This window comes from Calonectris borealis, chromosome 16 (genome assembly GCF_964195595.1).
Source record: "Calonectris borealis chromosome 16, bCalBor7.hap1.2, whole genome shotgun sequence".
NCBI classification, from domain to species: Eukaryota; Metazoa; Chordata; class Aves; order Procellariiformes; family Procellariidae; genus Calonectris; species Calonectris borealis.
In genome coordinates, this window is record NC_134327.1 from 8,184,709 (window position 1) to 8,205,703 (window position 20,995).

General features: G+C 42.5%; 1 protein-coding gene across 2 annotated transcripts in view; it reads left to right on the forward strand.

The window, feature by feature from the left end:
* XYLT1 (xylosyltransferase 1) overlaps window positions 1-18,388 on the forward strand; it is a 199,049-nt gene extending 180,661 nt beyond the window's left edge. For both annotated transcript variants that reach the window (XM_075165095.1, XM_075165096.1), the window contains 3 exons: window positions 3,007-3,202; window positions 9,239-9,572; window positions 17,906-18,388. In XM_075165095.1, coding sequence (XP_075021196.1) covers window positions 3,007-3,202; window positions 9,239-9,572; window positions 17,906-18,228 — 853 coding nt within the window. In that variant the 3' untranslated portion in view covers window positions 18,229-18,388. The remainder of the gene's footprint in view (window positions 1-3,006; window positions 3,203-9,238; window positions 9,573-17,905) is intronic.
* The last annotated feature ends 2,607 nt before the right edge of the window (window positions 18,389-20,995 follow it).

The window sequence follows — 20,995 nt, forward strand, 5'->3', positions numbered from 1 at the left end:
TGCATACATGGAGTACAGAGAACTACTTGCTCGAGCTCAGTTTGCCTGCTTGGTACAGCTGTCTGTGCCAAAAGTGTTGCAGCTGGTGGGAACCATTAGCATAAAATAAATAAAATGTATGTATGTATGAATATATATAGAGAGAGCAAATAAAGGTCCTTATTCTTTAAAGGGATCCCCCCCTACATTCTAGATTCCTTTTTCACCTATAAGCCTAGCAAAGAAGAATTCAGTCTAAAAGGGATTTGAAGGAAGAATTCCTGGAGTGAGACTTGCACAGAAAAGACTCTCTTCGCAGTAGATGTTTGCTGCCTGCAAACACATCTGAAACTGTTTACGTTCAAAGCAGAGAGGGTTCATCTTTTAAAGTCTTATTTTACAGTCTCTTAATTCCGTCTTCAGAATGTATTTTTTTGGACCCTGCCTTTTTTATGCTAATAGAAAACACATACAGCCTAAGTCAGCAAATACTGAAGACGCTCCTTGTGCTTTGACAGATGGACTTTGCCCCTCGTGTTCTCGAGGGAACTGAATGTGCCTTGACCTTCCTACTTAGTCATGGAAGTGCTGAGCAATGTCCCATTTAGAAAGATGGGGCAATAAGTGATCCAGATTCCTATTACAGTTTTGCCAGTAAAAGTTACTGGTGCAAAGCAATAAAAGATCAAAAACAATTAGATAGAAATAATCACTAGTAACATGCCTTCCTTATATGAAATAAAGGCAAACCTAGAGAAGTCCTGGGTCATTTGTCCTGCAGAGTGAAGCCAGCAGAGAGCATGGGAGCTGTGTACTGAAATAATTTGACAATTACTTTTGTGGTTATTCCTTCTGCCAGTGTTCTGATGATGATTTATATCAATAATCAATTTCATTTCTGGGGAGCTTTTCATTGCACAGGAACTCAAGGTGCTTTTCAAGCTTGCTCAGATTATAGATAGGGAAGCCATGTCATCCACCGCTGATTGCAGCTGTCTGCGGGATAAAGCATAGCTCCTTTACAGTAGGCTGGAGCCTCGCAAAACAGTGCAGGGAGGAATTGCAAACGGTGATATAGAACGGAGGCTTCATTTTCATACCTACCTGAGCCCCCTCAGCATCCAATTTAAATCACAGGAAGGTGGATAATCCTCAGGTTAATGATTCACATCTCTTCTCTCTTGATACTATGTTGTCTTTCTAGGTGTGTGCATATATACACTTCCTCTTTCCCTCTCGTGATTTTGCATGTCTCGTAACGCGGTAATGGCAGGGATATATTTGGGCTGAGCACCTCAGCGGTATTCCTTTTGCTGTTAGGGCTAACAGCAGCACGAAGTTAGCTGATATTGCAGGCACCACCCCAGCTCATTTTACACTGCTGCAGGCACTGCGAGGAAAGCCTCTACCACTTCAGATCACGTTTGGAGTCAATCCCATGCTGCCACCCGCAGCGGCCCAGGAGGCTTTTATGAGAGAAGCTGCCTTGCACACTTTTCTAACAAGGGCTAGCTCACAGCCTCAGAAAGCCGTGCCCCCTGCAGACTGCTCTGGTACCAAATTAGATTGCATATCAGCATCTTCAGTGGAAGCAACATTAATGTGTGATTGAGATTTAATTTATTTCTCTCCATCTCTAGGCATTTTTACTCACTGCTGCCAAGAGACAATTTACTCAGACTATTTCAAGGATATTGTAAATATTTGCTGCTCCACACATATAAAACAGGAGGTCTTAGTACTCAGAACAGAAGTCAGATTGTTGCTGGTATTGGCTGCGTAGCTTTGCTGTGTTTTTGCTCAGTCCATCAGTGCTGGCCCTGTTTGTACCCCATCTTGTTATGTTTATTTCTCAAGCTCCGGAGACTTCCTTCTGGGTGTTGCTGGTTTCATGTAATGGAAAGTCCTTCTTGGTTAGCTCCTCTTAGTGCTTATGTCTTGAGATGTGGTAACTAGCATGAGGAGTCAGACTTAGCTGCCTTGACTGGGAAGGTGTGATACTGGTTGGTTTTAAATGTGTCGCAAACACACTTGTTTCACAGTTAATGTCAGCGCTGTAAAGTAGCAAAATATTTGATTTCAGAGCTATGAATAACATGTTTTTAACTATTTATGCATCCATATGTACACAAACATCATTACAGATGTTTCTGAGACTATAGCAGACAATTGACCATAAATTTTAATTATTTGAAACCATGACTGCAATGTCTTTAAATCCAAACTGTAACTGAAGGCTTCCAAATCTCTCGATGAGAGATTTTTCCTGTTTGTTTTACTTTTTTTAACTTTATTTTTAATTATGAGCAAAAAATCCACGGCAAAAGCAACCTCAAGTCTTTAAGGAATGTGAAGTTTATTTCCTAAAATAAAGGAGACCTAAAATGGGGACCGGATCCCGGTGTCCTTTGCTGCAGTGCCACCCTGCAGAGCACTGCCCTTGGAGAATCGGTTGGGGATCAGATTCACATGCGGGGAGTGGAGCGGGGCATCAGCTCGCCCGTGCCCGGCCTCGCAGCACCCTCTGCTGTCCCCAGCCTGCTGCTGTCCCACAGCAAGCGAGGGAGGCACGGCCGTTACCAGGCATCTGTAGGGACTAACCCTGCTGAAGGCAAAAAAAAGAAGGCCACCTGATTTGGAGCAATAGGCACATTTCTTGAACGTCTTTTATGCCAGCAAACGGTGCTGCAGCCTAACAATGTGTATCTCTGGGTGGCACTTTTTACCCAGCAGAGGTAGCAAGGGAGGGGAGTTTTCTGGCATGCAGAGATATCTCCTAACGAGCTTAGAGCTGTGAATATGTTCTAAATGAGCATATATTCTTAGCAACATTTTTTATGTTTCAGGGTAATCAGAACAGCCTAAGAATATTTGATAATGAGTCATGAACACATTTGAAATCTCTTAATGTACAGTGGAGAATTTTCTAGTTGAAATGAATGCTTCTTAAGCCATTAGCTCCAAGTAAATGGAGATTTCATGTCTCTCTTGTGTAACTGATGAGCGTGTGCATGTGCTGTTTTACAGATACTACCCCATGGGCCATCCAGTTTCCGTCCACCTTTACTTCCTTGCTGACCGTTTCCAAGGCTTCCTAATCAGACACCACGCCACCAATCTGGCCGTCAGTAAACTAGAAACTTTGGAAACGTGGGTGATGCCAAAGAAAGTCTTTAAGATCGCAAGTCCACCAAGCGATTTTGGAAGGTTACAGTTCTCAGAGGTAAGTATTCATAGTCACCCGTGCAGTTCGTCACGAGTCTCTGGAGAGATTGCATACTAATTCAGCAGCCTTTGGAAACTGTATTTCCATGTAATTTTTATGTGAGAGTGGCTCTCCAGCATAATCCACATCCTCTTCATTGAAGGAGATACTGTTGCCAGTTCAAATCTGTGGTCAACCCTTACTCCTTACGTTACTCTGAGTGTCCTCACTCCCTCTTGTTTTAAGAACAAACTGAAAGCATTTATTGTTGTAAAAAGGGGCTCAGTAACTTAAAAAGTTTTGTGATTGTTGTGAATGCTGTGAGAGATACCTGGGAAAAATGCTATGTTTCTGCAGCTCCAGATGTGAACGGGGATTTGGTAAGTGTTCCTCTCAAGAGTGTGAAAAAACCCTCATAAAATTAGTGATACTCAGGCACTGATGCCACATGTGAGCAAAATATTGATGTTGTAACATGAAAGAGAATTATCACAGCGGTGGCTGAGATTTCCCACAAATCCTGTTATTTCTTCTAGGAATTTGTCTCAGGATCTGGCATAGAGCATAAAAAATGTACCCTAAAATACATCAGGAAAGTTGACCGCTAATAGAAGCCGACATCTGTGTTCTGTTTTAAAGATATAACTGTCTGAGCAGTTAATTTCATGATTTTTCTTGTTAAGCCACACATTTCAATTAAGGTATAACATTGATTGAACAAATGTGTTCCAGTCATTATGGCCAAGTCCATAAATTACCATCTTCTTGGGCAATTAAGAAATGCCTAGGTAGGATTCAGTGTTTTGGTGTGCATGGCAAATCCGTGACACTAATGTGCCATTAAAGAGATGGATGGAAAGTGTGTTTCATTTATCAATGTGTCTGATGGTAGGCTTGCCATTTCACGCAGTGATAAATGGTCATACAAGCTTTAATTCTTGTGATTTGTAGGAGTATTTCTGCTGTTTATTTGGTACCTTTAATCTCACTTTCAGCCTGATGCCTGCTCTGGGTCCTTCTGTTGAAAGCAACTGGGCTGGCAGCAGGAAGAGTTTTTTCTAATTGTATGATGAAAAAAAAGGACGTATGTTGATCTTAGTGTTCTGGAACTCAAAAATCTTTAGAAAGAATACATCTGACTTCATCTCAGTTGTAGGGAGGAAACAAACCTGGACCAGAATTTACTTGCTTGCCACTTGCCAGGTCCCCTCTGGCCCCAGTGCATTGGAACCAAACCTTTATTTCCCCAAAACCAGAGCAGCAACCCTGGCCTAATCAACAGATGTCCTGGAGCAGCAGTGCCCAGTGTCAGCCTCCCCTGACAGGGCAAGCGGTGGCATGTCGGTGGCCTCTTCGCTGCACTGTGCCCACAGCTCTGTGGAGTGTGTCACCCTGCCGGGAGGATCCCCGGATCCCACGGGACTAATGAGCCGCTCTTCACAGCCTCATAGACCACGGCTGGTCTGTAAGCAGCCCTGTAGGAACTGCTGCTGCAGTGAAGCCGTGTGAGTGCAAAGCATGGGAAGGGTTTAATCACTGATGAGCTTTTTTCAGGCTAAGGAAACATTTTCTTCTATTTGAAACGCGCAAAAAGAGTTTTGGTGGCTGCTTACTTGTTTTCATTATTTTTTCTTGCCTGAACTCTTTAATTGTCCTCTCCTTTCATAGATGATTCATGTCTTAAAAGACCAGGAGGTACAAAGTAAATCATTTAATCATTTCTTAATTGTTTATTTTACTTTCTGCCTTCCCTTGGCCTGCAGGCATCTCTGCCTCTGAGCCAAATTATTCTCTCAGTTACCCTGGTATAAATCCAGCATTAACCTCTTCAGCTTCAGTGTGGCTGGAAAGCCTCTCATCTGCTACTGCTTATTAAAATGGCACTTCTTTGTCAAGTCCAGCAAGTGTAAAACAAACTTAGCACTTCAGCTAAGATGAGGGCATCAATATTCGCAGGTTAAGCACCAGAAAAGAAACTTAAGATTTGTGCTTATTGGGACATATAATTGCTGTTTGTTCAACAACTTTCACCCCATGATCTGGCAGAAATTTAAAACTGAATGGGGCCTTTTTAGCTAAGAGCTTTCTTCCCTCTCCCAGCTCAAACCAACGGGACCGACAGGAGAGCACAAATATGCCGCATTGAATGTGCTCCCGGATGTATTTGTGACCCTGACGCACAACTGAAATTGCATCAGGGACGATAGGATCTCTCCAGTCAGCCCTTCCTGCCCTCTGCTCCTTTGCTTTGCTTCTCAGACTTTGCTTCCCGAGTAGCCGATTCCACCATACACCATGTAAAGACAAGTGGAAAAAAATCAGCCGGCTGGGCTGGCTAACAGCCGGTGGGGTTAATGATAGTGTTTCAGTGGCATAAGGCTCCTGCACTCAGTCTTGGGCTGAGTAAAATAAAATATACTTACAGGAAATCCGAGGGAGACGATTCCCAAGCATGAAACTCCCACACCTCCTAAAATTGGCTTGTGCACAGCGCACACAGCATGTATCCTACCAGCCTGGGTTCATGGCAACTTTTACATGGAGGGCAGAAGATTGATTTGCCGTACAGTACTGAAAGTCTCAGCTCAGCGTATATCAGTTGAACACTAAGTTCGTTTCTGGTCTTGTTAAGACTTGTGATTCATCACAGGGAATAAAATAAACTAGGTGGCAGGCAATTAGTGTGCATTGTGTGAACCTAATGGTCCTGTTTGTGGTGAGCAATGAGACACAAACCCATAATCAAGGCATAATTTATCTTGGGAAAATTTTATCTTGGGACTGAACAGAGATAGAAACAGGAGTTTTAAGCCAATGAGAGAGTTCCAGCTTTCCAAACGTACTCTGTGCACAGTGCCTGCTCTTGAAGCTCAAAATCATGGTGATTAAAATAATGATGTGGAAAATGTCAGTTTCTGTGCCACATCCCTTCATAATTTATCAGATATTCATTACTGCTTGATTCCATCCCATACTTTGTGTATTCCATTTAAAAGTGGAAGCCTACTTAAAATGTTTTGAGGGGCTATGAAAAATACTATAGGACTGTAGTATCTCTTGGCCTGTAAATCAGACGTCTCAGTACTGGGAACTCAGCTGTGCAGAGTTCAAGGGAAGAGGTATAAACCTCTACCTAGTGCTTTCCCTAGCACTAAAGTAAAATTCCCTTTAAAATACTGTGCTTCTAAAACCAGTAAGCTGTGCAGCATGAGAAAGTATGGCCCCAGCTGGAAACTGGACATAAAGGGCAGATCCTGTAAACAGATGTGTGCAGCTCCCTGCCCTGCCCTTCTCTTCCCTAAGGTGCCTGTGGTGCACCAGCCCCAAGCGGTGTCAGCACCTTGTCTTGGTCTGAGCCCCGGCGCTGGGGCTTTCTGGGTGTTGCAGGGTGCGCAGGTGCCTTGCCTTTGTGTGGCTGAGGGCCTGCTCTGCAGCAGTATTTTCTCCTTGTTGTTTTTGTGCCGTTGTTTTCATGGACCTGCGCACCCCGACAGTGGTGTTGTGACAGGCTCTCACGGGAAGCAATTGCCACCAGCATGAGCATTGTCCCTCCCCCCCCCCTTCTCCTGCCCTTTGGCTGTAAATTTTGGTTTACATTAGAGAACTCAACAACGTGCCTGCACAAAGCTTAACAACCGGCCAACGATTTTGTTATAATTTTTCCCCCAAAGCAATCTTCACTCTTCTATTCCACTCTGATAAACCTTTGCGCATATGAAGATATCTCAACATCTTTTGTGCAACCTGGTCGTGGAGCAATGTCACCTGGAGCTTGGAGCATGGGGATTGTAACTTTCTGATTTCTTTTCCTAGGGATGAGAGACTAAAGAGGGGGAAATAGTTGTATGTTGGGGATGAATGTTTATTTTTTGAGGATGACATAAGCTTTCTTTGAGGAGTTCTTCAGTAAGAAATACTGAATGTGGTGGAAAGAGCTTCCTTATGGGGTTTTCTTTGCCCAGGAGGGTGTAGCTTTGTTTCACATGCTGTGGCTTTATTATTTCCAGGTCTCTTGAGCTCTGGTAGGTGTGACATGGCCACACTCAGTGAAGGCTGGCGGAGTAGATAATAAGATCTGGTCAGGAAATTTTCTTTCTCAGCTTATTTCCATACATATTTAGTTGGTCTTGTCAGGAGAGTACGCACTGACAGCTCCTTGAGGCAGTCCGTGCTTGGGTCTGATATCTGGGCTATGCTGTCTGGTTTGATTAGCTGGTGTGCTAGGTGAAATACCTCTGAAATACCAGCGATTCTGCTGTGTTGATTGCAGAGTAGTGGAAGGCTCATTTTGTCTCATATTCTGCAGTGTCATAGTCCGGTGAGAGGAATTCATATGATGACAGATGGATTTAGGATGGTAGGTTTTTATTCTACTGGCCTTGTAGCTTGTTGCTTTCAGTCCTCCTGTAATTTGTCTGCCAACCACAGTGATTTATTTAGAAGGGATTGGGGACTGGACAGTTTCCAGTACAGGTATCAGTGGTAGTAGGCATCAGGTAGTTGTTACATTTTATGGATTTGGGGGGATTTTAGCATTGTATTGGAACCACTTATTCTCATCAAATGAGATGAAATCTAGAAGAAAAATCTCTGAAGCAAATGAGCTACAATTATTTGTTATGCTTTCAGGAAGGCAGGTCCTGACCATGCCTGTGTGAGGTGAAGATTAGGTGCAAGAACAGTTCTGTGTTGGGGAAATCTTCAATATCCGCATATGCTGAAAGAGGGGATCCTGTCTGTGTGTGCATGGGCCTCCAGAGACTGCTTCAGAGAATCCCATGGTTTCTGTAGTATAGGGAACAAATCAACTCTTAGGTCATCTACACTGTTTGTTTGGAGATTAAGGCCAAAAAAGACCTGAAGCCTATGAGGGGTTTCAGTACCAGGCTGGCCAGAACATCTGTGTGTCTCTCCAAGGAATGATGTCAGATGTCTGTTTGCCAAAAGGAGCCAAGGGGTTCTCCTGTTCTTCACTTCAAATGGGGTCCCTCAAATCTTTTTGTGTTTGATATTGATGACTTTTCATTTGAGATCATGGGAACAGGACCTCATGGGACAAGTGAGGTGGGCATTTCCTCCAAAAGCAAATACGCAGCCTTCGATACTGCGGTTCACTAGGTTGCCTTCTTAAGAATTGATGGAAGTGGTTCATTAATGGTCAGCCTCATAAACGCATACTAGATTTAGTGCTGGGATAGTAAAATGTCTTTCAGTTGGCCTAAGAGCACCAGTTACTACATTCTCATGCTATCTTTTAGAGATGCTTATTTTCAGTAGTGTACAAGTGTTAATGGCAACAGCTTGTAAGTTTGTATCATCTCGTGGGTTATGGGTGAACCATTAAAATTCATATAAAGAGTAGTGAAATATGAAAGCTGCTAGGAAAAAGAAAGGTCCATTAAATATTTACACTAGATTGTGAATCAGCTGCTTTACTGTTAGTTAGTGAATAAATAAAAAACAATCTCACTGTTATGACAGTTAGAAAAGAGTTTACTAGAAATAGCTTCCCACATCAGGCAGGAAGGGAGTGCAAGGAAACAGCATTTCATGGATAGATTGTAGTAAAGGACCTGACGTGACTTGTCTTAAAGTCAGCGAAAGCCTCTTCCTTGCCCTTAGCAATAACTGGGTAGGTCTCTACTGCAGGGTCCGTCTCTCAAATGTATCATGCATTTTCATGACCCACGAGATGATGGGTCATATGTTTTTTCTATGCATAGCCTGTGTTCAGGCTTGGTCCTTTATTGACTTTCCTTCCTGCTGGAGGAAAAGGAGAGCTGCTATAGCCTGTTATGTCACTCTTAATGTAAAGAAAACCCTTATATCAATCAAAAGTGGACAATTGGACCAAAAAACCAAGCCTAGTGTTCAGGGTTGTCTCACAATTTGTGTAGACATTGTGATCTTAGATCATGTTGCCGTCAGCCTTTATATGTATGCATAATTCGTGTCATGAAATATGATTTGTGTGTCTTGAGAGCCCTTATTTGACGTAAGGGTCTTAGATACTTACAAAAATGATGGTAGCAGCAATGTGGTCTTCAATTTCAGATTGGCACCGAATGGGACGCCAAGGAAAGGCTTTTCCGGAATTTTGGAGGACTCCTTGGGCCGACAGATGAGCCAGTTGGCATGCAGAAATGGGGAAAAGGCCCCAACGTCACTGTTACTGTCATTTGGGTGGATCCTGTTAATGTAATTGCAGCAACGTACGATATTCTTATTGAATCCAGTGCCGAATTTACTCACTACAAACCACCTTTGAATTTGCCTCTGCGACCCGGTGTCTGGACGATAAAAATTCTGCACCACTGGGTACAGGTAGCTGAAACCAAATTCCTTGTTAGTCCTCTCACCTTCTCTAATCGGCAGCCTATCAAACAAGGTAAGTTTTATTATTTGGTACAGGAATAATATGGTTATTGTGTCTGTATTCACTGTAAATACTGCTGTTAAAAATGAAGTAGCACTGTATTGGAAAAGGAGAAAAGAAAGGAATTTTATAGATACTAAATCAGAAGAAATTGTTGCACGAAGACAAGCACAAGTGTCTGTATCCAGTCCGTAAAACACAGCCACTTTGAACAAGAGGCTATTTATATCTTTAAAATATGCACAGTTCAGAATCCAGAGAACTTCAGAGTCTCAATAAACTAACAGCTATCATAAAAGCCATCATTTAGAAATAGAAAGAAAAATGGACCTTTCTCTGCTGCTTTTCATTCACATTTGCACATAAAGAGTTACAGATGTTTAAACTGTTATCTTGGCAAAGTCTGCGTGTTTAACAATAAAAGCATTAATACACAAAATGTTGAATTAGACAAAATTACCCTGGGCCGGAGCTCACCTGACGTATCAGGTCGAGGCATTCACTGTTGCCTTATACCTGCCAAAACCTGCTCAGTACATGCCAAGCAGCTGTGTTACAGAAATATCTACAGGTCCGGCGATCCCGGTAAGTACACTGTTAGACCCACGCTGACATCTTTTAGAAGGAAACCATTTGCTTCCCTGCCACAGCGGCCCTGAGCCATCCAAATACAGAAGTCATTCTCAGGCTTCCAGCAGCAGTTTGCACTGGTACAGGCATTGTTTGAGCACTTGGGTCTTCAGCCAGTGCCGAGGACACTGGGGTGGGAGAAGAGAGAACATTTTGTAGCCACACCTGTTTTCTTATTCAGTAAGAGCAAAACAAGTTTGTTGCTATGAATATCTTTACCATTCTTCTTAACGTGCTCAAGTGCTTCCATCTGCCCAGTATTAATATTTATGACTTTAGACATCTTAAAGTTGCTAGATACATGAATGATCCTATTAAGTTTTCAGAAGTTCTTCTTCCTGACAAGGCAGCAAATAAACTGAGTCAGGCATTTACCTTCCAGCATAACGTGCTGCTTCTGTAATGCAAACACCACCAGACAACTGCTGAGAGCTAATGCAGCCCTTATCTTGCTCAACAGGAGCTTGATTCTACACATTTCTCAGCAGATGAGCTAACTTACTGATTTCTTCTTCTAGCATTTGGTGGCATCGTTTCTTAAGCAGAAACTAAACCACCGACAACCTGCTGCTGTTATTAGCTAATAAGCAATGATAAATTGTGGAGAAACGCTGTGTGTAGAAGGAATACGTTTTTAAATTTTGAGGCAACCTACTTCTAAATGCAGCTGTTACTGACTCGTCTCCTGGAAATTAATGAATTCCATGTTCTTTGCTAATTTAACAGTTAAGGCATAAATTAGTTGGATGGAAAATGTGGCATGTAGCTAGCAACCTTGCTGCTTTTCCCTATAATGTGAGAGCCCTGTGGACAGATAAGCGTGTCTCAGACTTCAACCATGAGCCCATACTTCATGGTGTAAAGGCAAAACTCCCTTTGGTCCAAACTCTGAATCTGGAATTAATTCCACTGAAATTATGGAGTTACTCCATATTGCCCATTGATACACTGGGAGAAGATCTGGCTCATATTTTTTATTAAAGAACCCTGTTCATTCCTGTGATAGCTAAAATCTACTATAGGAATGAAATATAAAGCTTGGGAACAATATTATCTAGGAAAAAAGCCTCAGGAGTGATTTGCTACTGATGATGCGATGTATAATCTCCAGATGTCTGAGGCATGAAGGTAAAGAAGAAAATTAATTACAGGGGCAGATAGTGACACTCCACTGTAGTTAGAATTATATTTACAGTGCAAATTCCTGTTGTTTGGGTTTTTTAAGGCTTTCTGTCTCAGTGATGCTATTGTGCTCTGTGCAGGCAATTGTCATTTAGCTTTGATTACCAGCTTTTGTCAGTTTGTCACCACTTTATTATTTAAATATATTTTTCTCTGCCAAATAAAGGCATTGTGAGAGTGTGACAGAAGAATTAGAACTTCTAAAAGAACAATTTCTGTTACTGTTGTAAACAATGCGAAAGCTGCCAAAAATCTTCTAAAATGAAGGGATAGTATTATTGTCTTGTCTTAACACTGAAAATAAAACACACATCAGACTCAGCCAGGAGTTGTCAGCAGAAGAGGGGAATGTGTTTTATTAGGGATTTCTTTAAAATTTTGTTCTTCCAACCATCCTCCCTCACCTCCCCCCCCCCCCCCCCCAAAAAAAAAGGGGGGGGGGGGAAGCTGTAACTCTTGTCAGAAAGATTACCCTGGAAAGTAATTTGCTACTTCAGAAGCTTTTTGAACGACTGATACGTTTCATACCACTTTGCATGTCATTTGCTTGATAATGATTTGGCCCCCTCTGTCTCATATACTCCAGATGTAGAAACTGGAGTCCACATAGTTACATACATAAAAAATCTGTCCGTGGTCTTGTGTGTAATTTGTCTCTGTCATTCTAAAAAGCATTTGCACAAATCTGGCAGCAGCGCAGCAGCCACTGAAATCTTGTATCTTCAGAGCATGAACACAACAACAGTCACTGTATTTCCTAAATCATTACTTACCTACACATCACTTCAGCACAGAGCACAGCAAGGCAAAGTTGCTTTCCGTTTCCCAGCATCATGAAGCCACTTGGTCCTCTTTTGAATAATCAAAGTGAAACGTGTTTGTTCCTGTATCATGACTCTCAAAATTCATGATTACAGTTCAAAATAAAAAAACTAATCATGGGACAGCTCCCAGCAAAGATGTATTGTTTAGCAGTTTATAAAAACAGCATATGCAGCTAGTTTATTCATTTTCTATTCCCATTTATTTATTAATTTTGGCCTAGAGTCTGTGCATGCAAGTAAAACCATAAAGGGAAATCAAGAGCAGGTGTTTTCTTTGATATTGTGTCCAGATGTGCATAACTGACAGAATGTAAATTGTTTTAAAAACACAGATTCATTGTCCTTTTCAAAACCTGGATCTATAAGATCAGTTCTTACATGGAATTACTGAGTATGCTGGGAGGTTTGAGGTGTTTGGGTTTGAGTAAATGAGGCTCCCAAAGCTATTTCAGTGGAAAGTCTAGAATCTGATGTTATTTATTCTTTCTTGCTCCTCTTCCTCCTCCAGTCATCCAAATCTGTGTCTATTTTCTCTAGTGTGAGCTGTGTCACTGATCAGCTCTGCCTTCAGCAGATCCTTTGGCTCGAGAGTGCCTTCAAGTGTTTGCCTGGTTGGAGAAAGAAAAAAAAAAAGAAAAGAAAAGGAAGATTAAGTGAATTTGTGAGATAAATCATTTGGAGAAATCAGGTTCGCTCCACCAGTGTCTCCTTTCCCCTACATTCTGCACAGCCAGATTCTGTTTTATTCTTCTTCTAAATGGTGATTTTGAGTTTCTCACCATATGGCTGAGTGTGTTAAAGCCAAGTTCTCTGTGCTTACTGTAAGGACACGGGAGGGCTGCCAAGGACCAGCAGGATGCCCCAGGATTACATTGTGCCGAGACAGAGAGGGAATGTAACATGTGGAGGAGACAAAATAGGGAGAAGATCAGTAGAAGATCACTGGCAGTGATAATAGTCAGGAATGGGGTTTTCTTGCTGTCTGCTTTAGGCAGCCTGAATTTAAGTGCAGTTCAACTCAAGGCGAGATGTCCAGGTCCCCTGCATAGGAACTGGAGAGGCAGAGCCAAACGACAGGTATAATTCAGCGCATTTAGCCAGCAGTTCACAGACTATGAGCCAAGCTACCAAGTAGATTTCAATTCCTAAGAAAACAGCGAATTCAGTAGAGGTTGGCTCTGCATCCCCATCATCCCACTTTGCCACTCTTCCATGCTCTACAAAGTCTGTGTGAAGCAGTCATGCCAAGTGTGATCACACGTCTCCCGGGGCGCTGAGAGGGGCAGAGAAAAAGCCAAAGCAATTTCATTTTAGAATTTGAGTTTATATTCATGGCAAAGTTTCCACAGTGATCTCCCAGCTGGAGTGATGATAATGAGTTGTCATGCATTTAATGTATAGTACCTGTTTCATTAAAGCTAAATAGGTTACTGTGAGCCAGTGGGCAGATTCGCTTCTAGAGCAGAAAAAGCCCCAAACCTCAACCTGATACCAAACACTGGATTGAAAATGAATAAATAAAACCCTTCTTCCTTCAAACAAGGAGGACAGTGAAGAAGAGCATCCTTCTTCTTCACCTCAAGAGAGACCTTTCATGTTTGGTTCCTAGCTTGATCGCATGCCCCGGACCTGGGGCTTCTGATCTCTGCTGCTCCGCAACGGGACAGGGAGCCTTAAACGCCAGCGCCTGGTGCCCTCTAACTGCAGCTGCCTCTTTCAAAGGCTTGATGGCATTAGCAGACATACTGCAATGCACACATGCATCTCAAAGGCCTTTTAACCTAATCCATATTTATAGATCATCTTAATTAAGTATATACTGGGAAACCTTTGTTTTGCCGTTGGTTGTTTGCAGTGGCTCAATCAATTCTAATTGCATCTATACGGATTATAAAGTGGGTGGCAACTTTTGTCAGAACCGCTGTGATTTCTTTAAATTAACCAGAGGTAACGTGGCATGTTCTTGATAAACACAGTAATAGCAGCAGGCAAGTGCATGGCTGCAGAAGAGTAGACATGCCCTGGAATCGTCATTCTGAGAAAAACCCTGAAGACAGGGATTTGCTTCGAAATTTAGTTCAGATCCAGTTGACAAGGAGTCGATTAGCTTCACAGTGAGCAAATGCAGCACTGTCTTGTTTGCTGCAAGAGAAAACAAACAAAATGTCAATAAAAAATTACCTCTTTGCCAGAGGGTTTCAACACAATTCAAGTAAAGAAATAAAGCTGTACATTCTGTGTTGCTTTAAAAAAACCCCAGGTCTAGCGCCTTAATGTGTACCAAGGTAACCACATTTTTCATTCCTTAGCCCACTCTCTGTCTAAACTCATTTGCTTTTTCTGCAAAATGAAGAAAAAACCCACACAAAAATGCTGAAATCCAAGCCTATGCGGCTGACTACAGGCTGTGTATTTAGTCCAAAGAAGTTATACTAAGAAAAGTCAGTTGAGAAATGAAGTGCCCTTCCAAAGTGAAGAGCAAACAAGAATGGGGAACAAAAATAACTCATTTTTTTAAAGCTATAGTTTAGAGTCAACAGAATATATTTTGCATTGATACATGTCCTCCCGAAGTCAAAGGGCTATTTGGATGCGTTTGCTGGCAAAAAAATCTGACTTAATGTCTGCAACTGATTTTGAATTGGTTTCTCTAACTGTACAGATTTAAATGTCTAAACACACATCTCACAGGGGCAAACCTCTTTGTTATTTTTTCACGAGCAAGGGCTGAAGTGTCAATGCTTTAAAAGCATGCCCAGTAGCTCCAGCTTCCTTTTATACAGTATTTCAAGGCTTGGGATCCACGCTGTCCCTCTCCTGTCCCAGTGAGTTACAGAGTCATGATTATCTCTTTTTTGTTTTTCCTCTAATGCAAAGAGGAATATCCCACGTCTACTGTAGCTTGGATGAGCAGCATCCTCCTTACTTTCTCCTGTGAAGTTTTTAACGAAGACTTGGAGGTTCCAGGAGAGGGTTCTGGGTTGAATCCTCAGTATTTCCCATTGATTAGTATATGTAGCTCTGCACTCAGATTGCTGTTACCCAGCTCTTTCTTTGTAGGACACACAGACACCTAACTTGGGGTGTTCGTTCTGCTGTGGGGCCAAGCAGTCCCCTACCACTACTGTGTCAGGATTTCATCATGCGTCTCACATTGGAGAAGCACATTTTCACTGTGGGCAGCCCTTAACACACTGAAAAACATAGTGTTTTGTTCCCTTTAGTACGGTCCTCAGCAGTTTTTTCTTTTCCTATCTGCTGATGTTTGTTTGTGGCTTTTCAAAAAAGTTTCTCTCCAGTCCCATTAAACACTATTACTGTTGTACCTGCCAGCAAGCCCTTGCAACGCAGCTAGTTCTGGAGCAGAGCGCAGCAGTCACTTAGTGGTGCAGACTGAAACAGCGGTGTGTTGGTGTGAGAAGCACAGCGTATCCGACACAATTACAGCAATAGCAGAGTGGAGAAATTTAAATTTGTTGAAGATGCTGAGGTTATCACCCTTATTTTAGCAAAAGCAGCCCATTGATCTTAAACAACAAGGGTCACAGACTCAGAGAAAAAGATGATCTCCTGCTGCATCACCAGCACTGGCTCCTACAGTTTCTGTAGGTTTCATTCCTTCCAGTCCTGATAATCCAACAAGTCCTGAAGCCTGGAACAAGTGCGAGGCTGAGCCAGAGAAAAGAGCAAGTTCTGTTTCATCCTGTTATTTGTCTGAAAAAAGGTCTCTCTTGTTCCATGAGCTAAACACATGCACAACAGGCTTTGGTTCAACAAGCTCTCTGAATTGCCTGTTTCAATCAGACGATGCTGCTAGTAATGCCAACTCTTATTTGTTTTGGGATTTTTACTTAGAATGTTCCTATTTAATTAATATGTTGACAAACACTCTTCCATATTTAATTGCTTCCAAAGGAGGAAATTTAATCATGTGTACTTGTTCTGTTTCTTAAACTGCAGTGCTCTGGCAGAACACACTTCTGACACATGTGCATGGAATAAACTCATTTTGACTAGAGGTTATTGTGGATATCTACCATTTAAAATAAAAAGTTGGGTTTAGATGAATGCAGGAACAATTAAGTGGTGTATAATGGTGATGGGGATGTACCGAACTAATTTAATTGGGGATTTGAAGTAATGGACTTGCACAGTATTTGACATTAAAGACTTTGCAAATGTAACAGCGAAGCTCCAATTACGTGTCCCTTTTCCCTCTAAATAAATGTACTGATTTATTGCCAGCGCCTGAGATACCGTCCTCCGCATGGAAGAAAGGACTCAGTGTCAGGCCGCAGTGCAGGCAGCAAGGACATGTGGAAGGAATTGTAGCCGTGAATATGTAATTCCTGGCCTCTAAACACTATCTGAGCCTGGTGGCTTTCCTACCCTGGAGCGCCCTGAATGGGCCCATTTTGTGTTCTAGACAGTGTGTATGTTGGCAGAGCTAAACATACCCTCTGTGCTGCCGGAGTGAGGATGCTAGGGAAGTCAGCTGAGAGCAGAAGGAAATGGTTGAAAATTTACTCCCAAGAGGCAGGCAGGGAACATTTTGGAGGGTCTCGTTCTGATTTTATGAGCAGCACCTTGGTCCACTCTCAGACCCCAAGAAGTCAGACAGCCTTAGATGAGGGTGTCTGACCCGCAGTGTCCAATTCAAGGTCTTTGAAGGCATTATCACAGCCTGACAATTATTTTTACTGCAATATTACAGATTTGGGGCAATGCACTGCATTTTGCTGAGGTAGAAGAGTTACTGTAAGGAAAGCAACCACAATGCAAAGAAAAGTGTTATTAGGAAATGGTTGTGATCTATTATTCAGCACGAGAGCTTGAAATGTAATTGTCATTAGAGAATACTTCCCAGTGAGATTGGAGCACTTCCAGGAATGATGCTGGGGCTACACATATTTCATTATGGGTCCGGTCTGTCCAAGGCCGTGGTGGTGTCCTTCCAGTGCCAGGAATGGCACCACCCGGTTTTTGGAGGCAGATTGAGCTAACAAATGTTGTGACATTTCCACAGCAGGGCAAGATCCATCCGTTTAGAAGAAAAAGCAGGCTGACATCTTGGCTCTTCCTCCTAGACAAATCAATGATAGCATTTGAAGGTCTGACGAGGGTCGGCAGCCTTCTCACACCAAGTGTCCTTGAACTGTTTCCTAATTTCAAAGCACAGCCTTCCCTGGGTGTCCACAGGGGTAACTTCAGCTGCACAGGGCTTATCTCCCAGGCTTCTTCTGTGGTGAAAGAAGCAAAATCAGCTTCCTCTGAATGCAAAATGGGTTTCTCCCGAGAAAGATCAGGCTCCAGGAACAGGCAGGAGCTTGTAGCTGGGATGCCCTTGAGGCTGGGCCTGCCTTTGTGCTGTGCTCTGTGTCGTGCCTGGGTGTCCTACAGCTCTGGGGATGCCGGTTATATGTGATGATAACAAGGACGATGCTGCTTTCAGCCTCAGTGCTTCACCCTGCTAACGCAGCGCTTTGCAGGGTTAGCATCACGGTGAGTGGAGCTCGTAGCGGTGAGCGTGAGGAGCTGAAGAGCTGAGCACAGCCAGTCGTCCTTGGGATGCAGCGTGTCCTCAATGCCGGGGAAATGGACTATAGCGCACCACTAACTTTTGTCTTTTTGTTTGCTGTACACTTAGATCCTGAAGGTTTGGGGGTTTTTTTAATGCACTAACTTTTGGGTTTATTTCTGCATTTCCAGAGGAAGCCATGAAGTATCACAGTGGGCCTCCAAAGAACGCGTACATGGAGCAGAGCTTCCAGGGCTTGAATCCCGTCCTGAATATCCCCATCAGTGCTGCCCGCGTGGACCAGGCCAAGAGGAACGCAGGGCTCGTGGGCACCCGGCTGGAAGCCTGGGTGGACTCTCTGGTCAGCAGCGTCTGGTCAGCCGTGGACATCTGCAGCACCGGCCCCACTGCCTGCCCGGTCATGCAGGGCTGCGCTCAGACAGCCTGGAGCTCCTTGAGCCCGGACCCCAAATCTGAGCTGGGCCCCGTCAAACCCGATGGTCGCTTGAGGTAGCATCTGGTACACTTTCCTCCGGCATAGGTTTTTAAAAGGGAATTTAACCTTGCTCGTATGTGAATCTCGCACCAGATTTCAGAAACTTAGGGGAACATGATACTTTTTTGTTACTTATTGCAATATAATTAATTTAAAAAAAAAAAAAATTCTGACAAGGCCTTTGGCACTGCCCTCTCCATCAGCTCTGTCAGGAGCAGCTTCGGTCATCCCGCAGCCTCTGCTGACCCATGGGGCCCCGGCCGTACCGCACGCCACTGCACCCACCGCCTCTGCGGGTTTCGAAACAGTAGCAGCAAGCCATGGAGAGGGCAGTGAAGGAGCAGCTGCTAAAAGTGTTTTTTAAAAATAAATTTGTCTGTACCTCTGCTGTTTCATAGGCTTTCATTATTTTGCTACCATGAATAAATCACAGCAAAATTCCCTTCTACTTAGGCGTCCTGGGGAGGTTGGTTACTGCAGGCTAGAGCCTGTATGGCTGCCTTACCTCACAGAACGTGAAATAATTATGGTACACCTTCACTCTTTTTTTTTTTTTAATAACACAAAGTAATTCTGGACTTGTCTAATGTCTGTTGTTATCCTAATTAGAGAGAACGAGCAAAAGCAGAAACTTTCAGATTATTTTCAGAGATTTTTTAGACTAATTTCATTATAAACTCTAAATGGAACCAGTGTTTTGCTATATTAGTCTTTTATGTCTCATGCAGTCAGGTTCAGGGTCTGGGTACTAAGGGTATTAGTTTAAATAACAAAGAAGCATGTTGGATTTCAGCCCTTTCAAATATGCAGGTTTTTTTCTAAGCCCGCCAGCAGGTAAGCATTTTCGCAGACCTCCAGTACAGCAAGTGTGTATGTGTAGGTTGGGGGTGGGTTGTGATGTGTCTGCTCACACCCGTCGCTGATTTTGCTCGTGAGCTGAGCTGACTTTTTCTCAGGCAGTGGAGTTGCGCAGAGCTAGTAAAATGGTAGAATTGGAACCTAAATCTGCAACAACACGTCTCTTCCCTAATTTGAGTAGTGGCTAGGAAGTCTTAACAAACACTAATTCCCTCCCTTGATCTCAGATCTGCCAGCTCTTCGTGAAGAAGGGTCCTTCTAGGCTCGTGCAGGGCATCTGGAAGGCTGTGCAGGACATGGGTTCCTGACCGAAGCCACGAGCTGAACGTGAAGGAGAGCAATGCCATGTTTCTCAGTGCTTTTACTTTATTCTGTCAACAAACTCTACCCTTGTCTGTCTTCAGAATTTCTAGCAGGCTGCATCCTGTTTTAAATAGGCATGTTTTGCATCATTTTAAGCTGCATTTTCTACAGTAGGAAAAAAATCCATTTACATTCCAAGAACTTCTTAAAATATAGGTTTTATATGCAAATTCATCTCCAACTAATGCATTTTACATTAGCATAAAACATGCACTTTGTTGTTGTTGCTGTGGTAATCTCTTGTTAACAACATAACCCAAAAAAGATTATTAAAAGCTATTGGGTTAATTAGGGAAAAAAACCCCGTTGATGTAAGTAAGGTATCTGTTTACCCTTCTGTGTGTATGGCTAACTTTCTGCTGCTGAGAGTTAAGCGTCCACATCAGGAGGTAAATAGACCCTTAAATCATTCCATAATCGCATCTCACAGAAAGGTTGAATTCCCTTTTAAACAACAGTTGCAAGATGACCGTAACACACAGATCCCAGTGGCTTGTAGTATCTCTCTCCGTAGTATTGGTTTAAAGCTACTTGCAGTTTGCTTTGGACTTGAAATTGCGGTGTCAGCTGTGCTGGCATTAGGGCAGAGCATTGAAATGTTTATCTGGCACAAAAATGGATGCATAGAAGGAACAATTTAGGTATTTATTATTTATGTTTTAGTCAATGACTAATTAGTAGGTGCTGCTGTTGCAGCTTGAAGATTATGTTATCTTACTAACTGAAGCTGCCTTTATTAAGAAAAGGCCTTCCTCCCCTCACACCTCCCTTTCTTTTTTTGTCTTGATTTTGACAGTCACAAGAGCCGTAGTTTTAGGAAAGCTTGTAGCAATGAGAGCTGCTTGAAATACTTCAGTCAAGATAATGTTCCAGCTTTTCAGCCGGCTCTAGAGGCAAGCGTGTTTAAAACCAGGGTTGCCAACAGGTTTATGTACTAGAAACACAGTGTTATTACTTATTCAGTAGGGGTTTTTTAACAGTGCTTGTTTTTAAGCTAACATTCCTTCGTGAAGTTCAAATTTTCTGGGGACCTCCAATCCTCACTGTGAAATCCAGGACTTTAGTCACACTGATGCAATGGCAACTGCACGGTTCAATGAAGATTAAATGGAGAACATCATATTTAAGGCACACAATAAAATTCATTAACAATCCTAGTCAGAGATTGTTCTCAATTAACACTACTGGGGTAGTCGCAAAATCTTCAGTCTGCCTTGCGCATAAGCATATGTATAAGGGTGCGCCCACACACACACACGCATGCAGATAACTTGGTTTTTAAATTTGATACTTTTTTCATTCTTAAGCAGGAATGTTTTAAAGTGCTTTGTTGGTAAGTTTTCATTATTAACTAGACCAAGCAGAAGGTGGCAACAATCCCGTCTTTTGTGGTGAGAAGAAAATCTGCCATTTTTATCATTTAAAATGTAAGGTGCAAACTATTTTGTTTTAGTACAAAAAAGGGAAAGAAAACAAATGGCTGCTGATATATCTATTTACATTATATGCTAGGTTTAAAATATCTCAAAACAAAATTTATATTAGTTTATTTTCTGAAAGACAA